A 19070-nucleotide genomic window follows, 5' to 3' on the forward strand; every position below is an offset into this window, starting at 1 on the left:
CAACAAAATTCTGTTTATTTGTGTTCAGAGCTCATTTCTTCATCAAGTCAGGATGTGCGGCAGCCAGATGGGCGCCCTCTACAGGCGGGATATTTGCACCCCCACAAAACAAACATGGTGGCCACGAGAAAAGCAAACATATGTAACTAAACTGAAACAAGTAAAGTATAATCATCACAACATAAGAAGCTTAAAGCCGAACTAAATAAACGGCAAGGACGTTAGTAAGGTATGCAAAAACAGGAAAGTAAAAGCTGGAACGAAAGCATGCAACAAAACAGCAAATATAACAAAATAACAGCATGAAAAACTGGAACTAAAAACATATAAGGAATAATAAAGCTGACACACAGGGCATGACAGTACCCCCACCCAAGGATGGATCACAGATGAAAGTCCACAGTCCCAAAGAATGGGTGGCAGGAGTACAGGTGGTGGGTTGCTGGCAGGACCCCTCTGGGGGACAAGCAGAATGGCATGCACGGTAGAGCCATCAGGATCAGGACCGGGACTGTAATACCGACAGAGACAGCAGGACCACTCCGAACCCATCCTCGGCGATTGACCAATGGAGAATTAGATCCATTGCAGCTGGAAAGCAGTAGAACCAGGAGAGGAACTGATGACCGCTGGTGTATAGACTGAAACAAGAACAAGAACTCCTGGCGGAGCAGGGTGGCATGGAGGCGACACCAGGGCAGGAACCACAGCTGCCGCATGGGCTGAGCCGGGACCGCAGGAACAAAACACTGAAGAACTGAAGACACCTGGTGTGAAGGTGAAGTAGGAATCAGAACATCCACAATGGAGCATCTCCATCACTTTGAAGACCTGCTCTGTGAGACCATCATTCTGTCACCGCATGGCATGCTGATTTGTTAGCGGTGACCTCAAGATGCAGATATGGGAGCCATCTTTAATTCTTGTTAGCAGATGAGTGGAACAAGGAAACTAGCCCGAGGCAAAATAACAACTAGCAAGGCACAGGAAAAGCAACCATATGTACCCAACCTGAACCTGAGTATAATGATTTGACAACAGAAGAAGGTCAAAGCTGAACTTAATAGACGTCACAGAGTCTGCCCCCCCACCCCCCAAGGGTGTCATTCAAGCCAGAACCGCCACTGACGGTAACGTTTTTCTAATGCAATAAATCTCATTCATTCATTTTCTACAGCTTCTTCCTCACGAGGGTCGCGGGGGGTGCTGGAGCCTATCCCAGCTGTCTTTTGGGCGAGAGGCGGGGTACACCCTGGACTGGTGGCCAGCCAATCACAGGGCACATATAGACAAACAACCATTCACACTCACATTCATACCTATGGACAATTTGGAGTCGCCAATTAACCTAGCATGTTTTTGGAATGTTTTTGGGAGGAAACCGGAATACCCGGAGAAAACCCACGCATGCACGGCGAGAACATGGAAACTCCACTTAAACTCATATTGATCCATATTCAAAATTTCTGAGGTATAACATTTGATTGTTAAGTTGCTGTGTGATGATTTTGTTAAAACTTCAAATCTTTTTGTTTGTTTGATTAAAAAGACCCTGTGATTCAAACATTGCTTTCTTAAGGTTTTTTTTATTATTTATTTTCCCATTCAATCCCAATATCTGATTTGCCAAAGCCACATAGATCAATTCTTTTTTGGTTGAGTAATTAGGGCACATATAGACAAACAACCATTCACACTCACATTCATACCTATGGACAATTTGGAGTCGCTAATTAACCTAGCATGTTTTTGGAATGTTTTTGGGAGGAAACCGGAGTACCCGGAGAAAACCCACGTATGCACGGGGAGAACATGCAAACTCCACACAGGGATGGCCGAGGGTGGAATTGAACCCTGGTGTCCTAGCTGTGAGGTCTGTGCGCTAACCACCCGTAATAAATCTTAAACTTACATAAAAAAACTGACTAAATGGGGTCACTTTCTTTATCCGACAATATGATATAAATAAGCACTAAACTCCAGGGTTGTGTGTGTGTGTGTGTGTGTGTGTGTGTGTGTGTGTGCAGCCATGACTTGTGCCTTGTGGCTACCACACAACATGATTACGCAACCTTTCACTCATTGTCAAGTGCTCTTTACACTGTGAATACCATGTCCGCCATCTTGCTTTTAATATGCTATAAACCCATAGTAGCCCACTGAGAATGATATTAATATGACTTTTATTTTGGCGGTGTGTTGCCATGGAGTGCAGACTCTTTGTTTATCTTTTTTTCCCTCCTCCTGTATGTGTGCACATTCAGTTTTTTTATCATCAAAATAAGACATAAATGCTGCATTTTAATGAGGCCTTTAATAATGCACACAAACAGTCCATAACTGTCATAACAATAACACATGCTATGTACAACAAATATGTATATTTAAATACGACAAAGGTGACATCGGTTATAAATGAACGTACACAACGATTACAGAGATCGCTGCATAAATACATACATCATATTTAAAAACAATTATTCACACGTCTATACAGCATCTACACTCACCAGCCACATCATTAGGTACACCTGCACATCCAATTATAATATATGTATATTTTTATATACTTTAATTTCATTTTGTTTACCTAATGTTGTGGCTGATAATTATCAACATTATATACAATATATATTTCATAGTTTTAGATGCTGACCATCAAATATTAGCACTAATAATTGTATTTACATCCCCTTAAGATAGCCAAGTGGGATTTTTTGAAAGACGGTGAGTTCCCATCAACGCGTGGCGGGACCATGGTGTGTTTAATGTACAATGATGCGGTTTAGTGTATAGGGGAAAAAAATGGATTTGTCGGCTAAAAGGGGGGCTTAGTCAGAATCCTCGCTGCTGCAGTAGGAGCTGTCACAACATTCGGCCGTGTAGAGGAAGGTGTGGACGTTGGGGTTCAGCTTGGGGACCCAGTGGCGGGGCACGAGGAAGGTGGCCAGGTTGAAGAGGTCCACAAAGACCTTGTAGCGATCACTGTAGTAGAATGAGACGCGTTCAGACACAGATGAAGTAGGACTGATTGATGAACAAGACCCTTTCACAAAAACTGGAGCATCACACACAAAAAGGAGGCCTTTTAGACCGATAGATAAAACATCTTGCAGTTTCCGAATGAAGCCGCTGATCCAGTAGCCTACACAATGTGATGTAAACAAAGAAGAATAGGAGTGTAAAAGTGGCTACAGTAGTCCCTCGTTTATCCCAAATAATAAGTGAAATCCGAGAAGTAGCCAACTTAATTTTTCAGCAATTATTATATACGTTTTAATCCATCACTATAAACTTTATACAGTTTTCTCATTCAGTCGTTGTACAAAAATTTCACTTTTTTTTTTTTTATTTTAATGATCAACCTACAGGTCGGACACAAGAAATGATTAAGTCACTCCTGCCTTTTAAAGCTGTACCGTAGCGTTTTTGTATCCTTGTTGTGCTGCACTCCTCCTTCTTTGAATCAAAGATTCATTTAGAAGCTAGAAAACAAGCTAGCTAGCTGTGACACAGGAGACATGGCAATAGATTGATTGGCAATAGTCTACAGCCAATCAGGACGCAGAAAACAATGGGCGGTGTAGAGAGAGGGAAGAGAGAGACACTCAACTTCCCACAATTTATTCCTCTTAAAGGGCCGGGCTTGCAAATCCGTGAAAGGTGAAACGTGATAGCATGAGAGGAACCCATATTTAGAAAGCCATAAACATGTTTTATATGATTTTCTATGCATGTTTTCTTATCATAGAAATAGAAATAAGCACAAGATAGCTCGGATTGATTCATGGCGAAGACAGTGGAACCTTGGTTTTAGTTTTTGACTCAAATTCTACCTTGGATTTGGATTTGAACAAACTAGACCGAGTGCCCAAACAATGCGTCCACTAGCTGGTGATTCTCTGTGAAGAATGGATAGTGGTTCTTTCAGATTTTGGACACTATAGACGGCACACAGAACGATGAACAACTCTGTATCTGTCTTCTTTCTTCATCTTCATTGGCTTTCAAACGTGAATGTGTATTTTTTGCATGTCAGACCAACTTTTTTGGCTACAAAATAGTGACAGAAATTTGCTAAAGAAGGTGAAAAACATGTAGCAAAGTTTGATGGTAGCACCTTCTACAATAGGAGTGTCATGTAAAGGTTCTTTGGTTCATTCGTTCCTAGGTGGGTAAAATTTACATACAGTTTGGCTTTTTGAAAGGATTAATAAGGATTCTTGACTCTTATCCCAACACTTTGTACACATTTTAGTATCTTTTAAAAGTGTAAACATACAATACCTGACAGTGGATCTCAGGTAGTGGTAGCCAGATGACCCCCCAGTGCCGGCCTTGCTGCCAATCATACGATGCACCATGCATACATGATTGTCTGCAGGAGGAACACAAACACAGAAGGAGGCGAGACGTCGCATTTAGACCGTCAATAATTCACCCCCGACCCCCCCCCCCCAAACCAAACCCCTGATTGTTTCCAGCACTATTGTTGGGTCACGTTGGGCGTTACGGCACTTACATCTCCACTTGGTCATGAGCGTATCGATGTCCATGAGGGAGGTAAGCAGCTGGAATGGAACCTGGAACCTTGGTTCCTCCCTTTTTTTAAAAAAAACATCAGCATCGTTATAGAAAAACTGATGAACGAGTTGAAAATATTTAGAACATAATTGAGGATTGTAACACAATATCCTTTCATTTTGATACAGTTATACATTTATTACATTTTCCCACAGGCTCTTAAAAAATTTAAAAAATTAGAGGATCAAATAAAAAAAATATATTATTATTTTACAATATTCTGCAATAATTCTAGTATTTTTTAAAACTTTTTTCTTTATTTTTTGCCTTCATAATATAAAGGTTTAACACAAATTCCCAAAAGTGTCCACAAGGACCTTCTGGGGTTGTAATTTCTACACATAAAGGTAATAAAACTATAATTGGCCACAAGATAAGGCAGCTATACTTATGAATTGTAATGTATGAGGAAAATAACATATGAAATAAATAATATGGTATTCTAATATACCTGTAGAAGTAGATCATGAGGGCGCCTTGGAGAGCTTTGTAGGACAGCCGTCTCTCACCTTGTTGGGAAGATTAAACTCAGTCAGTCGCATCTTAAAAAAAAATAGGTTGTTTTTTTTAGAATCTAGAAGCTCTGACCTTTGCTGAGAAGGTGCTCGTGACGTTTGACGTCAAACAAAGACGTGAAGAGCTCCTTCTGTTTCAGCAGCTCGGCCATCAGCTCCTCTTTGTCCTCGCAGTCGGACATTTTCTACGGAAGAAGTTGGATAATGTTCCTCCTGTGAGTCAGTGGAATTTTATTGCTGTCATCTTACCTCAATCTCCATTCCCTCCTTATGGAGTCCATCAAATATGTTGGTCTCCAGCCTTCCCCAGAAGTTGAAGCCATCCACTTCCAGGCCGGGAGTTCTCTCCAGCCACTCCTTTTATGAGGAACACGTCAAGTTTATTAGGAACTACAACACATCCAGTCATGTTCAGACTGTTTATTTACCTCCACCAGTTTTAGGAGCGTTGGCTCCATTCCGGTGGTGGTCAGCTTCTCGTTGTCTTCACCCTTGAAGATATCCCGATAGTGCTGCCTGTTGTACGGCACCCTCAGGTTGTCAGGAACCCCGATCTTGTTCTCCAGGAGCCGGAACTGAAGGCTTTGGAAGCCAGAGGCCGGAGACAGATATTCCCTAAACAAAACAACATGGCGTCAGCACGCTGTAGACTCCTCATCTCAGGGGATTTATCATGTTTACCTAAAGTCAAAAAAGTCTAAGGCTGTCATGGTCTCCAGCACGGCAAACTGGTCCACCAGCAGTCTGAAGATCATCACGATTCGGTGGATGCGAGTGTTGACTTTAAGCATGTTGCGTTCATCTCGCACCTGCGTGAAGACGAGCGCCGAAAGTACTTATTACTACTCCCACTCAAAAAATATTAGTAATAGTAATAATAAGTACTGACAATGAACTCATAAAAATGAATAATTAGTAATAAGTGTAGTAGCGATTAGACATAACATTGTATGTACACAGTGTTATTTATCTTCTCTTATTATTGAGAAGATTATTGTTTGCTTTATGCATCATTGTAGCTGTTTGTATGCATCACATCATCAAGCGTTACAGTTTTGCACTTCAGGCCTTGAATGCATGACGCAAAGTTGGTTTGACTTTGGAAGGTCAAGTTTAGGCAGTCAATGTCCTCAACACAAGTTCATATATTACGGAAAATAAGCTATAATATGACCGAGTGGTTAGCGTGCAGGCCTCACAGGTAGGAGACCGGAGTTCAATTCCACCCTCAGCCATCTCTGTGTGGAGTTTGCATGTTCTCCCCGTGGGTTTTCTCCGGGTATTCCGGTTTCCTCCCACATTCCAAAAACATGCTAGGTTAATTAGCGACTCCAAATTGCCCATAGGTATGAATGTGAGTGTGAATGGTTGTTTGTCTATATGTGCCCTGTGATTGGCTGGCCACCAGTCCAGGGTGTACCCCGCCTCTTGCCTGAAGACAGCTAGGATAGGCTCCAGCACCCCCGCAACCCTTGTAAGAATAAGTGGTAGAAAATGAATGAATGAATGAAAGTCATAATGAATTACAACAGGCTAACATTATGGATTATGGAGATGTCTTGTCACTATCTTGATCCAGGCTTCAGGCTACACAGTCACTCTGATTGTATCTGTTCACAGATCATCTCACAGGATCTATCATTAGTGGTGAATACCTTAATTTCTACTTTAAATGTGTTTAATAAGGGCATTAGGCTTCATATTCAAGAGGGAATTGGAGGCTTCCATCCGTTCATCCATTTTTTTATGCTGCTTTGCCTCACTAGGGTTACGAGTATGCTGGAGCCTATCCCAGCTGTCTTCGGTCAAGAGGCGGGGTACACCCTGGACTGGTGGCCAGCCAATCACAGGGCACATATAGACAAACAACCACTCACACTCACATTCATACCTATGGACAATTTGGAGTCGCCAATTAACCTAGCATGTTTTTGGAATGTGGGAGGAAACCGGAGTACCCGGAGAAAACCCACGCATGCACGCGGAGAACATGCAAACTCCGCACAGAGATTCCAGAGGGTGGAATCGAACTCCTAGTCTCCGAGCTGTGAGGTCTGCGTGCTAATTACTCGACCGCCGTGCAGTTTTACGACTACATAAACATTGAAACTTTTATCACAAAAAAGAGTTTGTTTTTAGCCTTTCTGGGTCTTTATAATTCGGCAGTAGACCATAGGGTGATTTCAGCGAAAACACCTGATTTTGACCAAATAAAATAATAAAAAAAATTGCTTTTTCTGCAGAGAAGCTAATTTACGGATGTCCACATTTTGGCTCCATTTACGATCGGCCATCACTTCGAAAGATGAAGCTACCTGAGGGGGGAGGAATCGAACCCAAGTTTTCCCGATCTCCTGACTGTGTGGCCTATGTGCTGACCACTGAATATAATGTAATATTACAAGAGCTACTGTTCCTAATTAATTATATGAATCCTTGGCATACCAAAGATCTAAAAGACAGTAAAAACATTTGAACCAAGATCTTAGGTCTGAAGAATTTTTTTCTTCCAGATGGATGAATTAAGCCACAGTCCTTATTATGCATGGACTGAGAACTTTCAAAAACAAAAACTGAATTTCATGAGAAAACAATCCACAGGACAACCCACATGCGACACCTTCACCTTTCATTCTGCAAAAAAGTCAAAAATGTCACTCACGTGTCCGCTAATGAAGATCTCACGGACGGAGTCCAGTTCAAACAAGATCTGTTTGAACCACAGTTCGTAGGCTGCAATGAAATCCGAGGTTTTAGATGTTAACCATGCACTAAAACCTGAACTTGATACCTCACCTTGATGGGTGACGATGAAAAGGTGCTCATCGTGAATCTTATTCCCCTTCACTTCACTCTGCAGCACTTGAGCTGTCACTATTTTATCCAGCTGAACCCCAAGAAAACCCACATAAACAAAGAACTTAGTAAATGATCAAGTTTCAAAGGGAAAGGAATGACTTCCATACGTTGAGGTAGTCTCCATAGATGATGCCGCCTTTACTGGCCCGGTTGACGCCTGCTTGAGCGGCATCTTCTTCTTCTTCGGGTTGTGGAGGCCGGTTTTTAAACAACCTGTGGAAAAGACTTTTAATCAATTAAGCTAAGAATAAATGTACTTTTAAGGGATCGGCGAAACGTACAAATGCCTCTTCTCAAAGTAAGGACATCCGCTCATGACGACCTTTGATTCACTCTTCTTCTTCTTCGAAACTGGAAAACAGGCTCCAATCGTCCTGTGCTCGTTTATAAATTTTGCTGCCATCCAATCACTCCCGAGGACATAAGTCATCATCCGACACGCCTCCGGTGCTGTTTACCTTGAACCGCTACCATTTCTGGACTTTGTTTGATGTTAAAAGAGCAGTCATGGGACGTCACAATCATAACAATAAAAATAAATAAATATGCAAGAGGACACTGCAAACAGCCCCAAATTGACCTGTACTATTAGTTGTTGTGAACACCTGATTGGCCGTATTTGGATCAGTCCAATCAGACAGCATATCGTCATTATCCGGGTCGCCTATGTTTATTTGCTTTGACGCACCAGCACGTCTTCACTTTGACGTGTTTGTAGGTCGGTTGTCGCTTGTCTTAACATAAATAGTCAAATTCATAACACATCTTCAGTGTCAGAGGATTTGAAATAAAAATAATATCATTTCTACCCAACAAGAGCAAGAAGCTCCTCCCAAATGTGCTTCCTCCCAGCCACCCTTGTCGAAGTCTTGGGGTTGGTAAACTCGTCTGCAAATATTTGCAGTGTGGTTAATATTTTATTTACTGTAAGAAACATCTGAGAGGTGGCTTGTCTGGGTTTGGGTTTGTACAGACAAAGAACAGCTGGAGGACAAACTGGTTGCTGTTTTTGAAACTTTTTTTTTTCCTGCAGTCGTCTGTTGCCAAGTTGCACTTTTGTTGCTTAAAGATTTTTAAAAACATCTATGAATTAATAAATCATGCTGATTTGTGGTTGAATATGGCCTGATATTAGTGTGTGTGTGTGTGTGTATATATATATATTTTTTAAATATATTTTTATATATAAAAATGTATTATTAATATATTATTACAACTATATATATATATATATATATATATATATATATATATATATATATATATATATATATATAAAGCACAGTAAAACAGTAAAAACAGTAAAGGATATATATAGTTTTAATAATATATTAATATTATATTTTATATACAAAAAAATATATACATATATATATGTATATATAGTTTTAATAATATATTAATAATATATTTTTATATATAAAAAGGACAGTAGAACAGTAAAAACAGTAAAGGATATATATATATATATATATACTGACAAAATATGTATATATAGAAAATATGTATACATTGAAAATATATATACACAATATATATATGTGTATATATATATTGTGTGTGTATATGTATATATATACTGAAAAAAAATTATTGAAAATATATATACACTATATATATATATATATATATATATATATATATATATATTATTTATTTATATATTTTTATATATAAAAATATATTATTAATATATTATTACAACTATATATATATATATATATATATATATATATATGAGGCCATATTCAACCACAAATAAGCATGATTCTTTAATTTATAGATTTTTAAAAAATCGTTAATCAACGAAAGTGCAACTTGGCAATGGACGACTGCGGAAAAACATATTTATATTAAAGTTACTTATGAGAGGGAATGCACTGGTTGCCGATTCTTCTTAAGCTAAGGTGCCAATGAGCATGGCACCTAATTCCACAGGCACCCCAGCCAGTGTGTCACCACCAGTGTTTTTGCTGTAGCTCGCAGCTCCATTGGTGACAATAAAGAAGGTCCTATCTTAACTAGACTGCAGCCAAACAGTAATGGCTCAGAGTTCAGGGCCAAAGGACACAAAAAGAGGAACCATGTCGGACAACAAACAATGTACAGTGTACAGTATTACCTGCTGCCTTTTAATCAGTCACTCACTCGGACCTTGGAGGAACCACACGTGCGCCCTATCAGCAGCACACACAGGTCAGTTGGATTCGACCGCATGTCATCACACCAATGCATTGTGGGTGATGCTTGGAGACCCCCTCCCTCCCTTCCCCCCGCGCTCCACCCTATTGCTATCACTAAAGCACGTCCCAGTTCAGGAATAGCTTCTTGTTATCATGCCTCTGATCTTCTGAGGACAAAGCGCTCGGGCTGCTGGGACTCTGCTGGAGCGGCCTTGGTGAAAAACAACAGTGCTAATGATCTTGGATAGATGGAGAGACACTGGAGTTTAATGATGCAACTGCATTAACTGGAGCTGTTTCTTTCCATTCTGTGGCTAAAAGCCAGGAAGGAGTCACTCAGTATGTTAACGTGCCATCAGACTAAATCTAATTACTTGGGGTCCGACTGAAATCCAGGGTTGCAAATCAAATTTCCCAAAGTTAGCCTGACACGCCATTATCCTGTGGTAAGAAGATCAATGACTGCAGCATGGAAACAATGGAACTGGACTGGACTAATGCTGCTTTGACACGAGTACCTTCGAGGGCAGGGGTGGGCAAACTGCGGCTCGCGGGCCAAATGTGTAGCTTGTAGGAAAAGGCCATAAAAACAACACAACGTGACCTACTTTACTACTACTATGTGTGCATACAAATAAACGGCGGTCTAGTGGTTAGTGCGCTGACCTCACAGCTAGGAGACCAGGGTTCAATTCCACCCTCGGCCATCTCTGTGTGGAGTTTACATGTTCTCCCCGTGCATGCATGGGTTTTCTCCGAGTACTCCGGTTTCCTCCCACATTCCAAAAACATGCTAGGTTAATTGGCGACTCCAAATTGTCCATAGGTATGAATGTGAGTGTGAATGGTTGTTTGTCTATATGTGCCCTGTGATTGGCTGGCCACCAGTCCAGGGTGTACCCCGCCTCATGAGGAAAAAGCGGTAGAAGCGGTAGAAAATGAATGAATGAAATACCCATGCCAAAATTACACAATATAGTCCTGACGCAAGGTATGCTGGGTAGCTTGGGGTACTCGCTCTCACAACCGTTTGCAAAATATGTTCAGGAGGTTGTCAAGGATGGATGTCAATATTGGACGTGATATTCAATGTTGTATGGTTGTTGCCGCTGGACTACCCAGCATGCCTTGCGGCACTTGTTCTATCTTCTTCCTTCACTAGATTTGTGTCATACTGAGGATTTTCTCATTAACCGAAACTAAACTATAACGTAAACCCAAGCCGGAACTCCAACCCTAACCTAAGTCCAAGTCTTCATGACCTCACCATGTTGGCATCACACCTGTGATGTTCCTGTAGAGCGCTTCCATGCTGCCTCGGCGCTGTCCATGGTGATCACAGCTTGCAGCTGCACCGCTATCTTAGCTATTCCTTTTGATGCCGCCTTAATTCAACCTGCTAGGTGATGCCCTGTGGCGTCTCTGATGTATGGAAGCCGCTGATTTGACTTATAAATGAACTGAAACTATGAAAGTAGTTTTGGTTAAACAACGGAGGGTTGATCTGAGTGTGATGTACCTGTGGGACTGTGTGAAGTGTGCACTTTGTACCACTAGGGAGCATCAGAGCAGCATTGGGAGTGCTTCCTGTTTCAAACATTGACTTTATGTATAGGGGCATCAAAAACTCACAATGCTTGTGAAAGTTCCCTTGTTATTTTACAGCAATCAAACACACAAGGGAGGCGTACAGATGTTTCATTATGGAGCGGCGCTTGTGGTGGTTGTGGTCCCCGAAGGGATGCTGATCAGAGGTTCACGTATGGCTTTCTTGGGCTCCATACAGCGCACCTTAATTAGAACATTAGAATAGAACATACATTCATATGAAGATGTGCTGTCAAGGTAATAAGAAAAAGGCAATGGGCGGCAGCAGAAGCAGCAGCCGGGCGGGGGCGGGGACGGGGGGTCAAACAATGGCATGAAAAAGGCTGTAAACAATGAGTGTTCAAAGACTGTGCTCCCGTTTGGTTTCAAATAATGTTTGAAGTCTGACATGAAATAGACAATATGAAGGATAATGTAATGAGTCAATGAGAGTTTACTTTGGGAAATTTACATTTGTATATTTATGTGAAAAATATGAATATATTTATGTCTAGGTGTCCTATAGGAATATTGTTATTAAAAATATATTTTTAATTCGCTTTAAAAATAAATAAAATGTATACTACAATATTCTTTATTATTATTTTATTTATATTATTACTTTTTACTATTATTACTTTCATTTTTTAAATTTATTTTTATTAAGTATTTATATTTTGTCATGATTCATATTATTCGTTCATTCATTTTCTACCGCTTATCCTCACGAGAGTCGTGGGCGTGCTGGAGCCTATCCCAGCTGCCTTTGGGCGAGGATGGAAATGAACTCGGGTCTCCTAGCTGTGTGACCCTTGCGCGAACCACACCGTGCAGCCACTCTATTCATATTTATCATATTTAAAATGTATTTTTTTCTATTCTTATTTTAAGCACAATCCATACTTGAAAAACTTAAGTGTTTTATAATATGCTAGTATTTCAATATTTCTAAAGTATTTGTATGCAATTGTTGCTCTGAAAAAATAAACAAATACTATATTATACATATTCCTTATTACACATTACTTTGTTTTTATGAGTACAAAATATTTTTTGCATTCCAATTTCCAGAAATAAAACTTAATATATTAAGTTACTGTAAATGCAATTTACAGAAGTAGATTTAAATGTACATATGAATGTACTGGAAATGCATAATTCATGCATAAGCAATCCTATAATAAAATCATAAAAAAAAGCACAATAGCTCTATAAAATTGTTCTACAAAGAACGGTTGGTATCGTTTGAACGTGCGAGTGCACAGTTGTACCTGCACAAGATGTGAGCTACATTTGGGGTGCGTGGCAGGAAAGCATGTTTATGCGCGCCTTCATGAAATATTTCTACTGATGAAATATTTACTCGACAGGCAGGCGGGTCAAAAGGCAATATGCCACGTAAACATGAAATTTAGCGGAACTAATAAGCTGAATGCATGTTATAGAGACATCATCACCAAGCGGCATGTTGTTTCATTCCAACTGAGGAGGAGGAACAATCACATCCAAAATCATTTGTCCTTTATTAGTTATGTATAAACACAAACATAAATTACTTGGAGTGTCATCATTTACAAAAGCGGGTGGCGCTGGGGTGTCCGAGTCACGCGTCGAGAGCTCTTCCAAACTCCACAGTCCTTTCTCCACAATGAATATTTGATATTTAAACATGGAAACAGCTGTTTTTGTCTTTTTCAAAGCATCTTAAAGAGAAACACATGTTGAAGGTTACAGTGTGAAATTTCATATACATATTGTATTTTTTATTTTATTTTATTTTTTTGGTGAGAGTATCTATCCTGTCAGAATTGATTTTTCAAAACAAACATTTGCTCGCTCGTTAGGACTCAACGTGCCCAGCACTTAGACGCACGTAGACGTGCACATGTGCACAATGTAAACATTTCTTGGTCTTACATTACTTTCAGTGAAGCCTGACAGTGCATGGTGGAAAGGAACTAAAACAACAGAAACACCAAAATAAGCTAACTGCCCCCCCCCCAAAAAACACAACTACCGCTCTGCTGCAGAGTCCAGAGTCCAGAAGGCTTGTGCTACAGAGAGGAACTGAGCTCCGATTGCCGTGTTAAGGCTCAGTGTAGTTATACATTTACTCTGAAGCCCCCCCCCCCCAAGCTCACAATGCACAGCATTGCTTTTCATCTTTTCATTTTTTACCCCCTGACAAAAAAACACAGCAACACACTTTACATACATCAGCAGCCTTTCGCCGTGTCGTCATTCAGACTGATCGTCTATTTCAAAGTCTGCTTGGCGAGCTCTCGTGTTGTTACCTTTTCCCGATTTCATTTTGCCGAAGAAAGTGGATGTTGTTAGCGCTGTCCGCTAATTCCGGGTACTGCTCCGTGGAGAGCACGTAATAGCCGTCGTAGCCCAGAACCTTCCCGCTGCTGAGAAGCTGCCTCTTTTCGCCTTCCGTCCACGGGCGGCCGCCCTCCTCGCCGTCCCGTACTCGCTGCTGCTCTGTGGCCCACGCCCCCGCTAAAGCGCGTTGGCGAGCTAGCTCCACCACTCGCGCTTTCTCTTCGTCTACGGTGGCGCCGTAGCGGATGTGAAGTGCGAGTGCGCCGGCACGGATTTCCACATCGGCGAAACGGCGTGTGCGGCTATCCATGACTGTGGTGGACTGGGACACGGTCACGTTGACGCCGTTCTCCAGCGTCTTGTGCCCGCTTGTGAGATGCAAGGCGGCGAGGTCGGCGTCCGGGAGGCCAGGTTTGACAAAGTAGTGCGTGTCCCGGCCTTCTATCGTGAAGTGCAGGTCCTCCAGGTAGAACGCATTGTTGAGAATGGTCGCCACCTTGATGCAGTCCTCGCCGGCCATGTTGAGGGTGTGAGCGTGCACGCTGCCTTTATATATGGCGAACATAACGGCCCTTCCTATGGGGGACATGGCCGCTGAGAACCACAGCCAAGATTTTTCACCCCGGCGACCTCGACTCAGATGGACCTCTGGCAGCCGTTCGAACGACAAGAGCGAGTGCGCTTGTCGGGTTACTTCCTGCTGCACCCCAGAGATGGACTGTAGGGGAGAGTGCAGTGAAACGTTAATGCCTGAACATGGCAGAACCTGGCTCTCCAGGCCATTTAGAAGCTTTGGAGGCTTTTTTTTTTTTAACTTGCCATCCAAATGCAGATGAATCCCCTTGTGACAATTTTCCTGCCACACTTTCTGTGTTAGGGCCTCGAACCAAAGTAGCCTTACATAAAAAGATTGTTTAAACTCTATAGCGGCTGCAAAACATTGCACATTACAGAGCTCGGCAGTGTGCAAATGTATTCAGCCGCAGGAAGTACACTGTTTGCTTTATTATGCAAATATGTCCCAATTAAAAGTCATATTCTAAGAAATGCATAATGGAAGCTTCAAAACAGATGTAAAAGCATATAAAGTTTGATTGCTTCTGCCTACACTCTAAAACAAAAGGCGTCTTCGAGTTAGAGGCCACTCAGCTACTTTAACTATTAATATATTAAAATATGAATGCAACCAACCGGCAGATCATCCCACAGCTGACTCTTCCTCAGCTCGTATGACGGCATGCTCAGGTCGAACTTGGGAACGGGAAAGCCGGGAATGGTGTTGTGAAGGTGAAAACCGAAAGTGACGAGCCAGCTGTTCACATCTGTGCAACACAAGAACAGGAAGTTTGTCAATTTTCTTTGGTGTTCATAGGTTATTCATTCAATCATTCATTCATTCATTCATTCATTCATTCATTCATTCACTCACAAGGGTCACAGGGATGCTGGAGCCTATCCCAGCTGTCTTCGGGGGAGAGGCGGGGTACACTCTGGACTGGTGGCCAGCCAATCACAGGGCACATATAGACAAACAACCATTCACACTCATACCTATGGACAATTTGGAGAACATGAAAACTCCACACAGAGATGGCCAAGGGTGGGATTGAACTCGAGTCTCCTAGCTGTCAGGTCAGCGCACTAAGCACTGGACCCACCATGCAGCCCGTATTAAAGTCATATTGATCCATACTCAAAATCTCTGAGGTATAAAATTTGAGTGTTAAGTTGCTGTGTGATGATTTTGTTAAAACTTCAAATCTTTTTGTTTGTTTGATTGATTAAAAAGACCCTGTGATTCAAACATTGCTTTCTTAAGGTTTTTTTTTAATTTTCCCGTTCAATCCCAATATCTGATTTTGAAGTGCTGATAACAATATTATGCCAAAGCCACATAGATCAATTCTTTGTTTGGTTGAGTAACCATTCCCACTCACATTCATACCTATGGACAATTTGGAGTCGCCAATTAACCTAGCATGTTTTTGGAATGTGGGAGGAAACCAAAGTACCCGGAGAAAACCCACGCATGCACTGGGAGAACATGCAAACTCCACACAGAGATGGCCAAGGGTGGAATTGAACCCTGATCTCCTAGCTGTGAGGTCTGCACGCTAACCACTCTATCGCCGTGCAGCCGTTCATAAGTTGTCTGCTGTAGAAATGTTTCTTACCCGCTACATACTCTCTCACTTCGTGGACTTTGCTGATGGGGTTGTTATTCCTGAACATGTAAAGGTTAAACGGCGCCGGCTCTTTGCCCACGTTCTTCAGCATCAAAACATCAGGCACGGTCCACCTCCCGGACATGATGTCGTAATCCCTTTCGCCAAAGTGCAGAAGTTTGGTGAGCGGGTCGTAGAGTCCTCCGTGGAAGCCCAGCACCAGCTGGAAGTCTGGGTTGGAGTCAAAGTAGACCTCGCCGTAAGCGGTGTACTGGAGCTGTTTGACCAGGAGGCCATTGCTGGTGAACACCGCCAGAGGTGTGCCGGTGTTATCGCAGGCGATGTAGAACTCCTCGCCGCTGCTGATCTCCATGGCAAACAGATGGCCTTGGAGGTCGTAGTAAAGCGAGGTGATCTCCGAACTGGAGTGGTTGTAGACATGCGTGATGCGGGCGGGGTAGCTGAGGTCGGCGTAGAAGTACTGCAGGTGCTGGCCGAGGCTGGTCTTGGTGGACACTCTGCGACTGAGGCCGTCGTAACGATACTGAATGGTCCAGCCGCTGCTTTTGCTGTAGACCCTCACAAGGAGACCTTTGGAGTTGTACTCAAAGATCTCTGCCCCCCTTTGACGCAGGAAACCGTCTTCATCCATCCTGTACTGGATGTCCCCGAGACGGGTGATCCTGTCCCTCAAGTCGTATCGCAAAGGAAGAAGTCTGGCACTGTTTCCTGCATTCAGCAGGTGCAGGTTTCCGTTCAGGTCATACGTGTAGCGCCATGTGACTTTCTCATTCAAGTACACGGTCTGCAGCTGGCCGTCTACGTCGTACTCATAGCTGTACTTCGTGGTGTTGGCGAAGGGACCGATCTTGATCTCACGCTTGGTAACGCGTCCGACGTCGTCATACTGGAATGTGATCCAGTACATGAGTGAGCGAAATATCTCGTACTGGATCTCCTTGATTCGTCCGTGCGCGTCAAAGTGCTTGGTGTAGGTCATGACCGCTGTGGATATGATCTGATTGATGTCGTAATAAATCACCCCGAACTTTCCAAACTGCTCGATTTTTCCAGAGATGTCGTCAAACTGGTACAAGTCGATGGGCAGCGGCGTCTCGTTGATGACCCCTTGCACGCTGGTGACGCGTAGGCTGCTGTCGTATGTGTAATCAAAACGTGCGTTGACCATCCCGTCCTCACTGAAACGGAAGATCTGCCGGTCCACCAATGGCCCCACTTGCCGGTAACGGATGGAACAAATGAAGCCTTCGCTCTGCAGGTTGACCGTCTTCAGGACGCCTGCCATCTCGTCATACGTGAAGCTGACTCTGGTGCTGTCGTACAGGATCTCCGACAGCTTGTTCTGACGCCGGTACCGATAGAGGACCCTTCGACCGGTACCAAAGTGAGATACTCTCATGAGGAGGCCGTCCTCGCTGTAGTCCACGGCCACTGAGGCGTTGCTCTCTGGAGGGTGGTAGAGGTTGCGGTAGTAGCCCACCGATCGCACGGTCTGCATGGTGTAGCGCGCCACACTCGGCATGGTGACACCGGAGAGGCGGTCCAGAGAGTCAAAATCAAAAATGTACTGACGCTGACTGTGGAGCAGCAGGACCATGGACTACGGGGATAAGAGAGAGCAGAGAAGAAGTGAATTAGACTCTTATGCAAGATGGATGAGTAGGCAGACTGGGAGTTTCAAGCTTGAGAAAGGCAGAATAAAAGAAGCAGTTGGCTCATATAGAAAGCTGTCAGTCGTTAATAGAAAACGTTATGCGGCACCAAAGTTCATTGTAAAGGCATACCACCGTGGCGTATTGCACCAAAAATCTTGTATACTCATTTCATACTCATTGAGGTACACACAGGTGGTTCTTGGGTCCGACTTCTAGTTCCAAAAGCATGACCAACCTGTGTACTATCGTATTAAAGAGTTTTGTGTATTTGTCTGTGAGCGAGTCCTGAATTTGTTTCTGTGGGGGGTGGGTGCGGACTGCATGCATGGAGGGCAGCTGAGTTTATTGATGTGGTTTTTGTGTGGTTGTGGCTCACAGTAGCCACCTACTTGTTATGCTTACAATGTCCAGATAGACCTTTATCTATAGATGTAATAGAGCAACTATAGATCTATAGATCGTTATCTTCTCATTCAATCCCAGCAATGTTTGCTAAATACAAGGATGAAGAGTCTTGAACCAGTCATGATGTGCTATACATATCACTATATTGACGGTTACTATGGTACCCATTATGTCATTGTACGGTCCTATCACCTTGTGCTTCGGTACGTGACAACCCCCCCCCCACAAAAAAACCCCCAAAATAAAACAAAAAAAAAAACTTTTAGGAAAGCAGGAAGTGAACAAATGTAACAGTTACTGATTGTAAAAGTACCAGATTTGGTAGGATTTGATAAGCTTTGCTTCTTCCTACTCCTTTTGGACATGTGGAACTGGGAACTGATTATGTGATGCATTCAATTGTAATCTGATGCATGTTCAAATGAAATTAAACCATTACCATTACCATTACCATTACCATGTTTCAAAAGACATTTCTCTCAGTAACCGCCATTTTTGATGATTTTTAAAGCCGCACAGAATATTGTGTTTCATTGTACTACTAAATGAAACTCTCATCTTTCATCAGTGAGTTTATTCCACTATTTAACAAGACATTTTTCTCATTAATCTTCTCCCAAAAATGCATCAAAGTCCTAATCTTATGGAATTGAACAATTGGGCAATTTCGCTATCAAACATGCCGGGTTCCCTTTAGTCATTGTTGGAGTCAGTCTCGTTGGCAGGTGGCTGTTCAGAAATGATGCCGGCTTTCGCGGAAGCTCGGACAAC

General features: G+C 42.4%; 2 protein-coding genes and 1 long non-coding RNA gene across 5 annotated transcripts in view; 1 reads left to right on the forward strand and 2 right to left on the reverse strand.

The window, feature by feature from the left end:
- The window catches only part of LOC131107832 (uncharacterized), a 204444-nt gene that overhangs the window by 76715 nt on the left and 108659 nt on the right, over positions 1–19070 (forward strand). The gene's annotated exons all lie outside the window — the stretch shown is intronic.
- On the reverse strand, positions 2296–8398 carry tdo2a (tryptophan 2,3-dioxygenase a). Its single transcript, XM_058058142.2, has 12 exons — positions 8240–8398; positions 8066–8171; positions 7896–7986; positions 7762–7832; positions 5781–5908; positions 5528–5714; positions 5349–5456; positions 5173–5284; positions 5036–5093; positions 4523–4602; positions 4288–4378; positions 2296–2985 (listed from the first exon to the last, which is right to left on the reverse strand). The coding sequence occupies exons 1-12, from the start codon at positions 8389–8391 to the stop codon at positions 2832–2834; spliced, it is 1338 nt and encodes a 445-aa protein (XP_057914125.2). The 5' UTR covers positions 8392–8398; the 3' UTR covers positions 2296–2831.
- LOC131107771 (teneurin-3) overlaps positions 13233–19070 on the reverse strand; it is a 224286-nt gene continuing 218448 nt past the window's right edge. For all 3 annotated transcript variants that reach the window (XM_058058074.2, XM_058058067.2, XM_058058100.2), the window contains 3 exons: positions 16228–17839; positions 15245–15375; positions 13233–14771 (listed from right to left, as the gene is read on the reverse strand). In XM_058058074.2, coding sequence (XP_057914057.2) covers positions 14019–14771; positions 15245–15375; positions 16228–17839 — 2496 coding nt within the window. In that variant the 3' untranslated portion in view covers positions 13233–14018. The remainder of the gene's footprint in view (positions 14772–15244; positions 15376–16227; positions 17840–19070) is intronic.

Source organism: Doryrhamphus excisus, linkage group LG23 (genome assembly GCF_037039965.1).
Source record: "Doryrhamphus excisus strain RoL-2023G ecotype Guam linkage group LG23, RoL_Dexc_Guam_v1.1, whole genome shotgun sequence".
NCBI classification, from domain to species: domain Eukaryota; kingdom Metazoa; phylum Chordata; class Actinopteri; order Syngnathiformes; family Syngnathidae; genus Doryrhamphus; species Doryrhamphus excisus.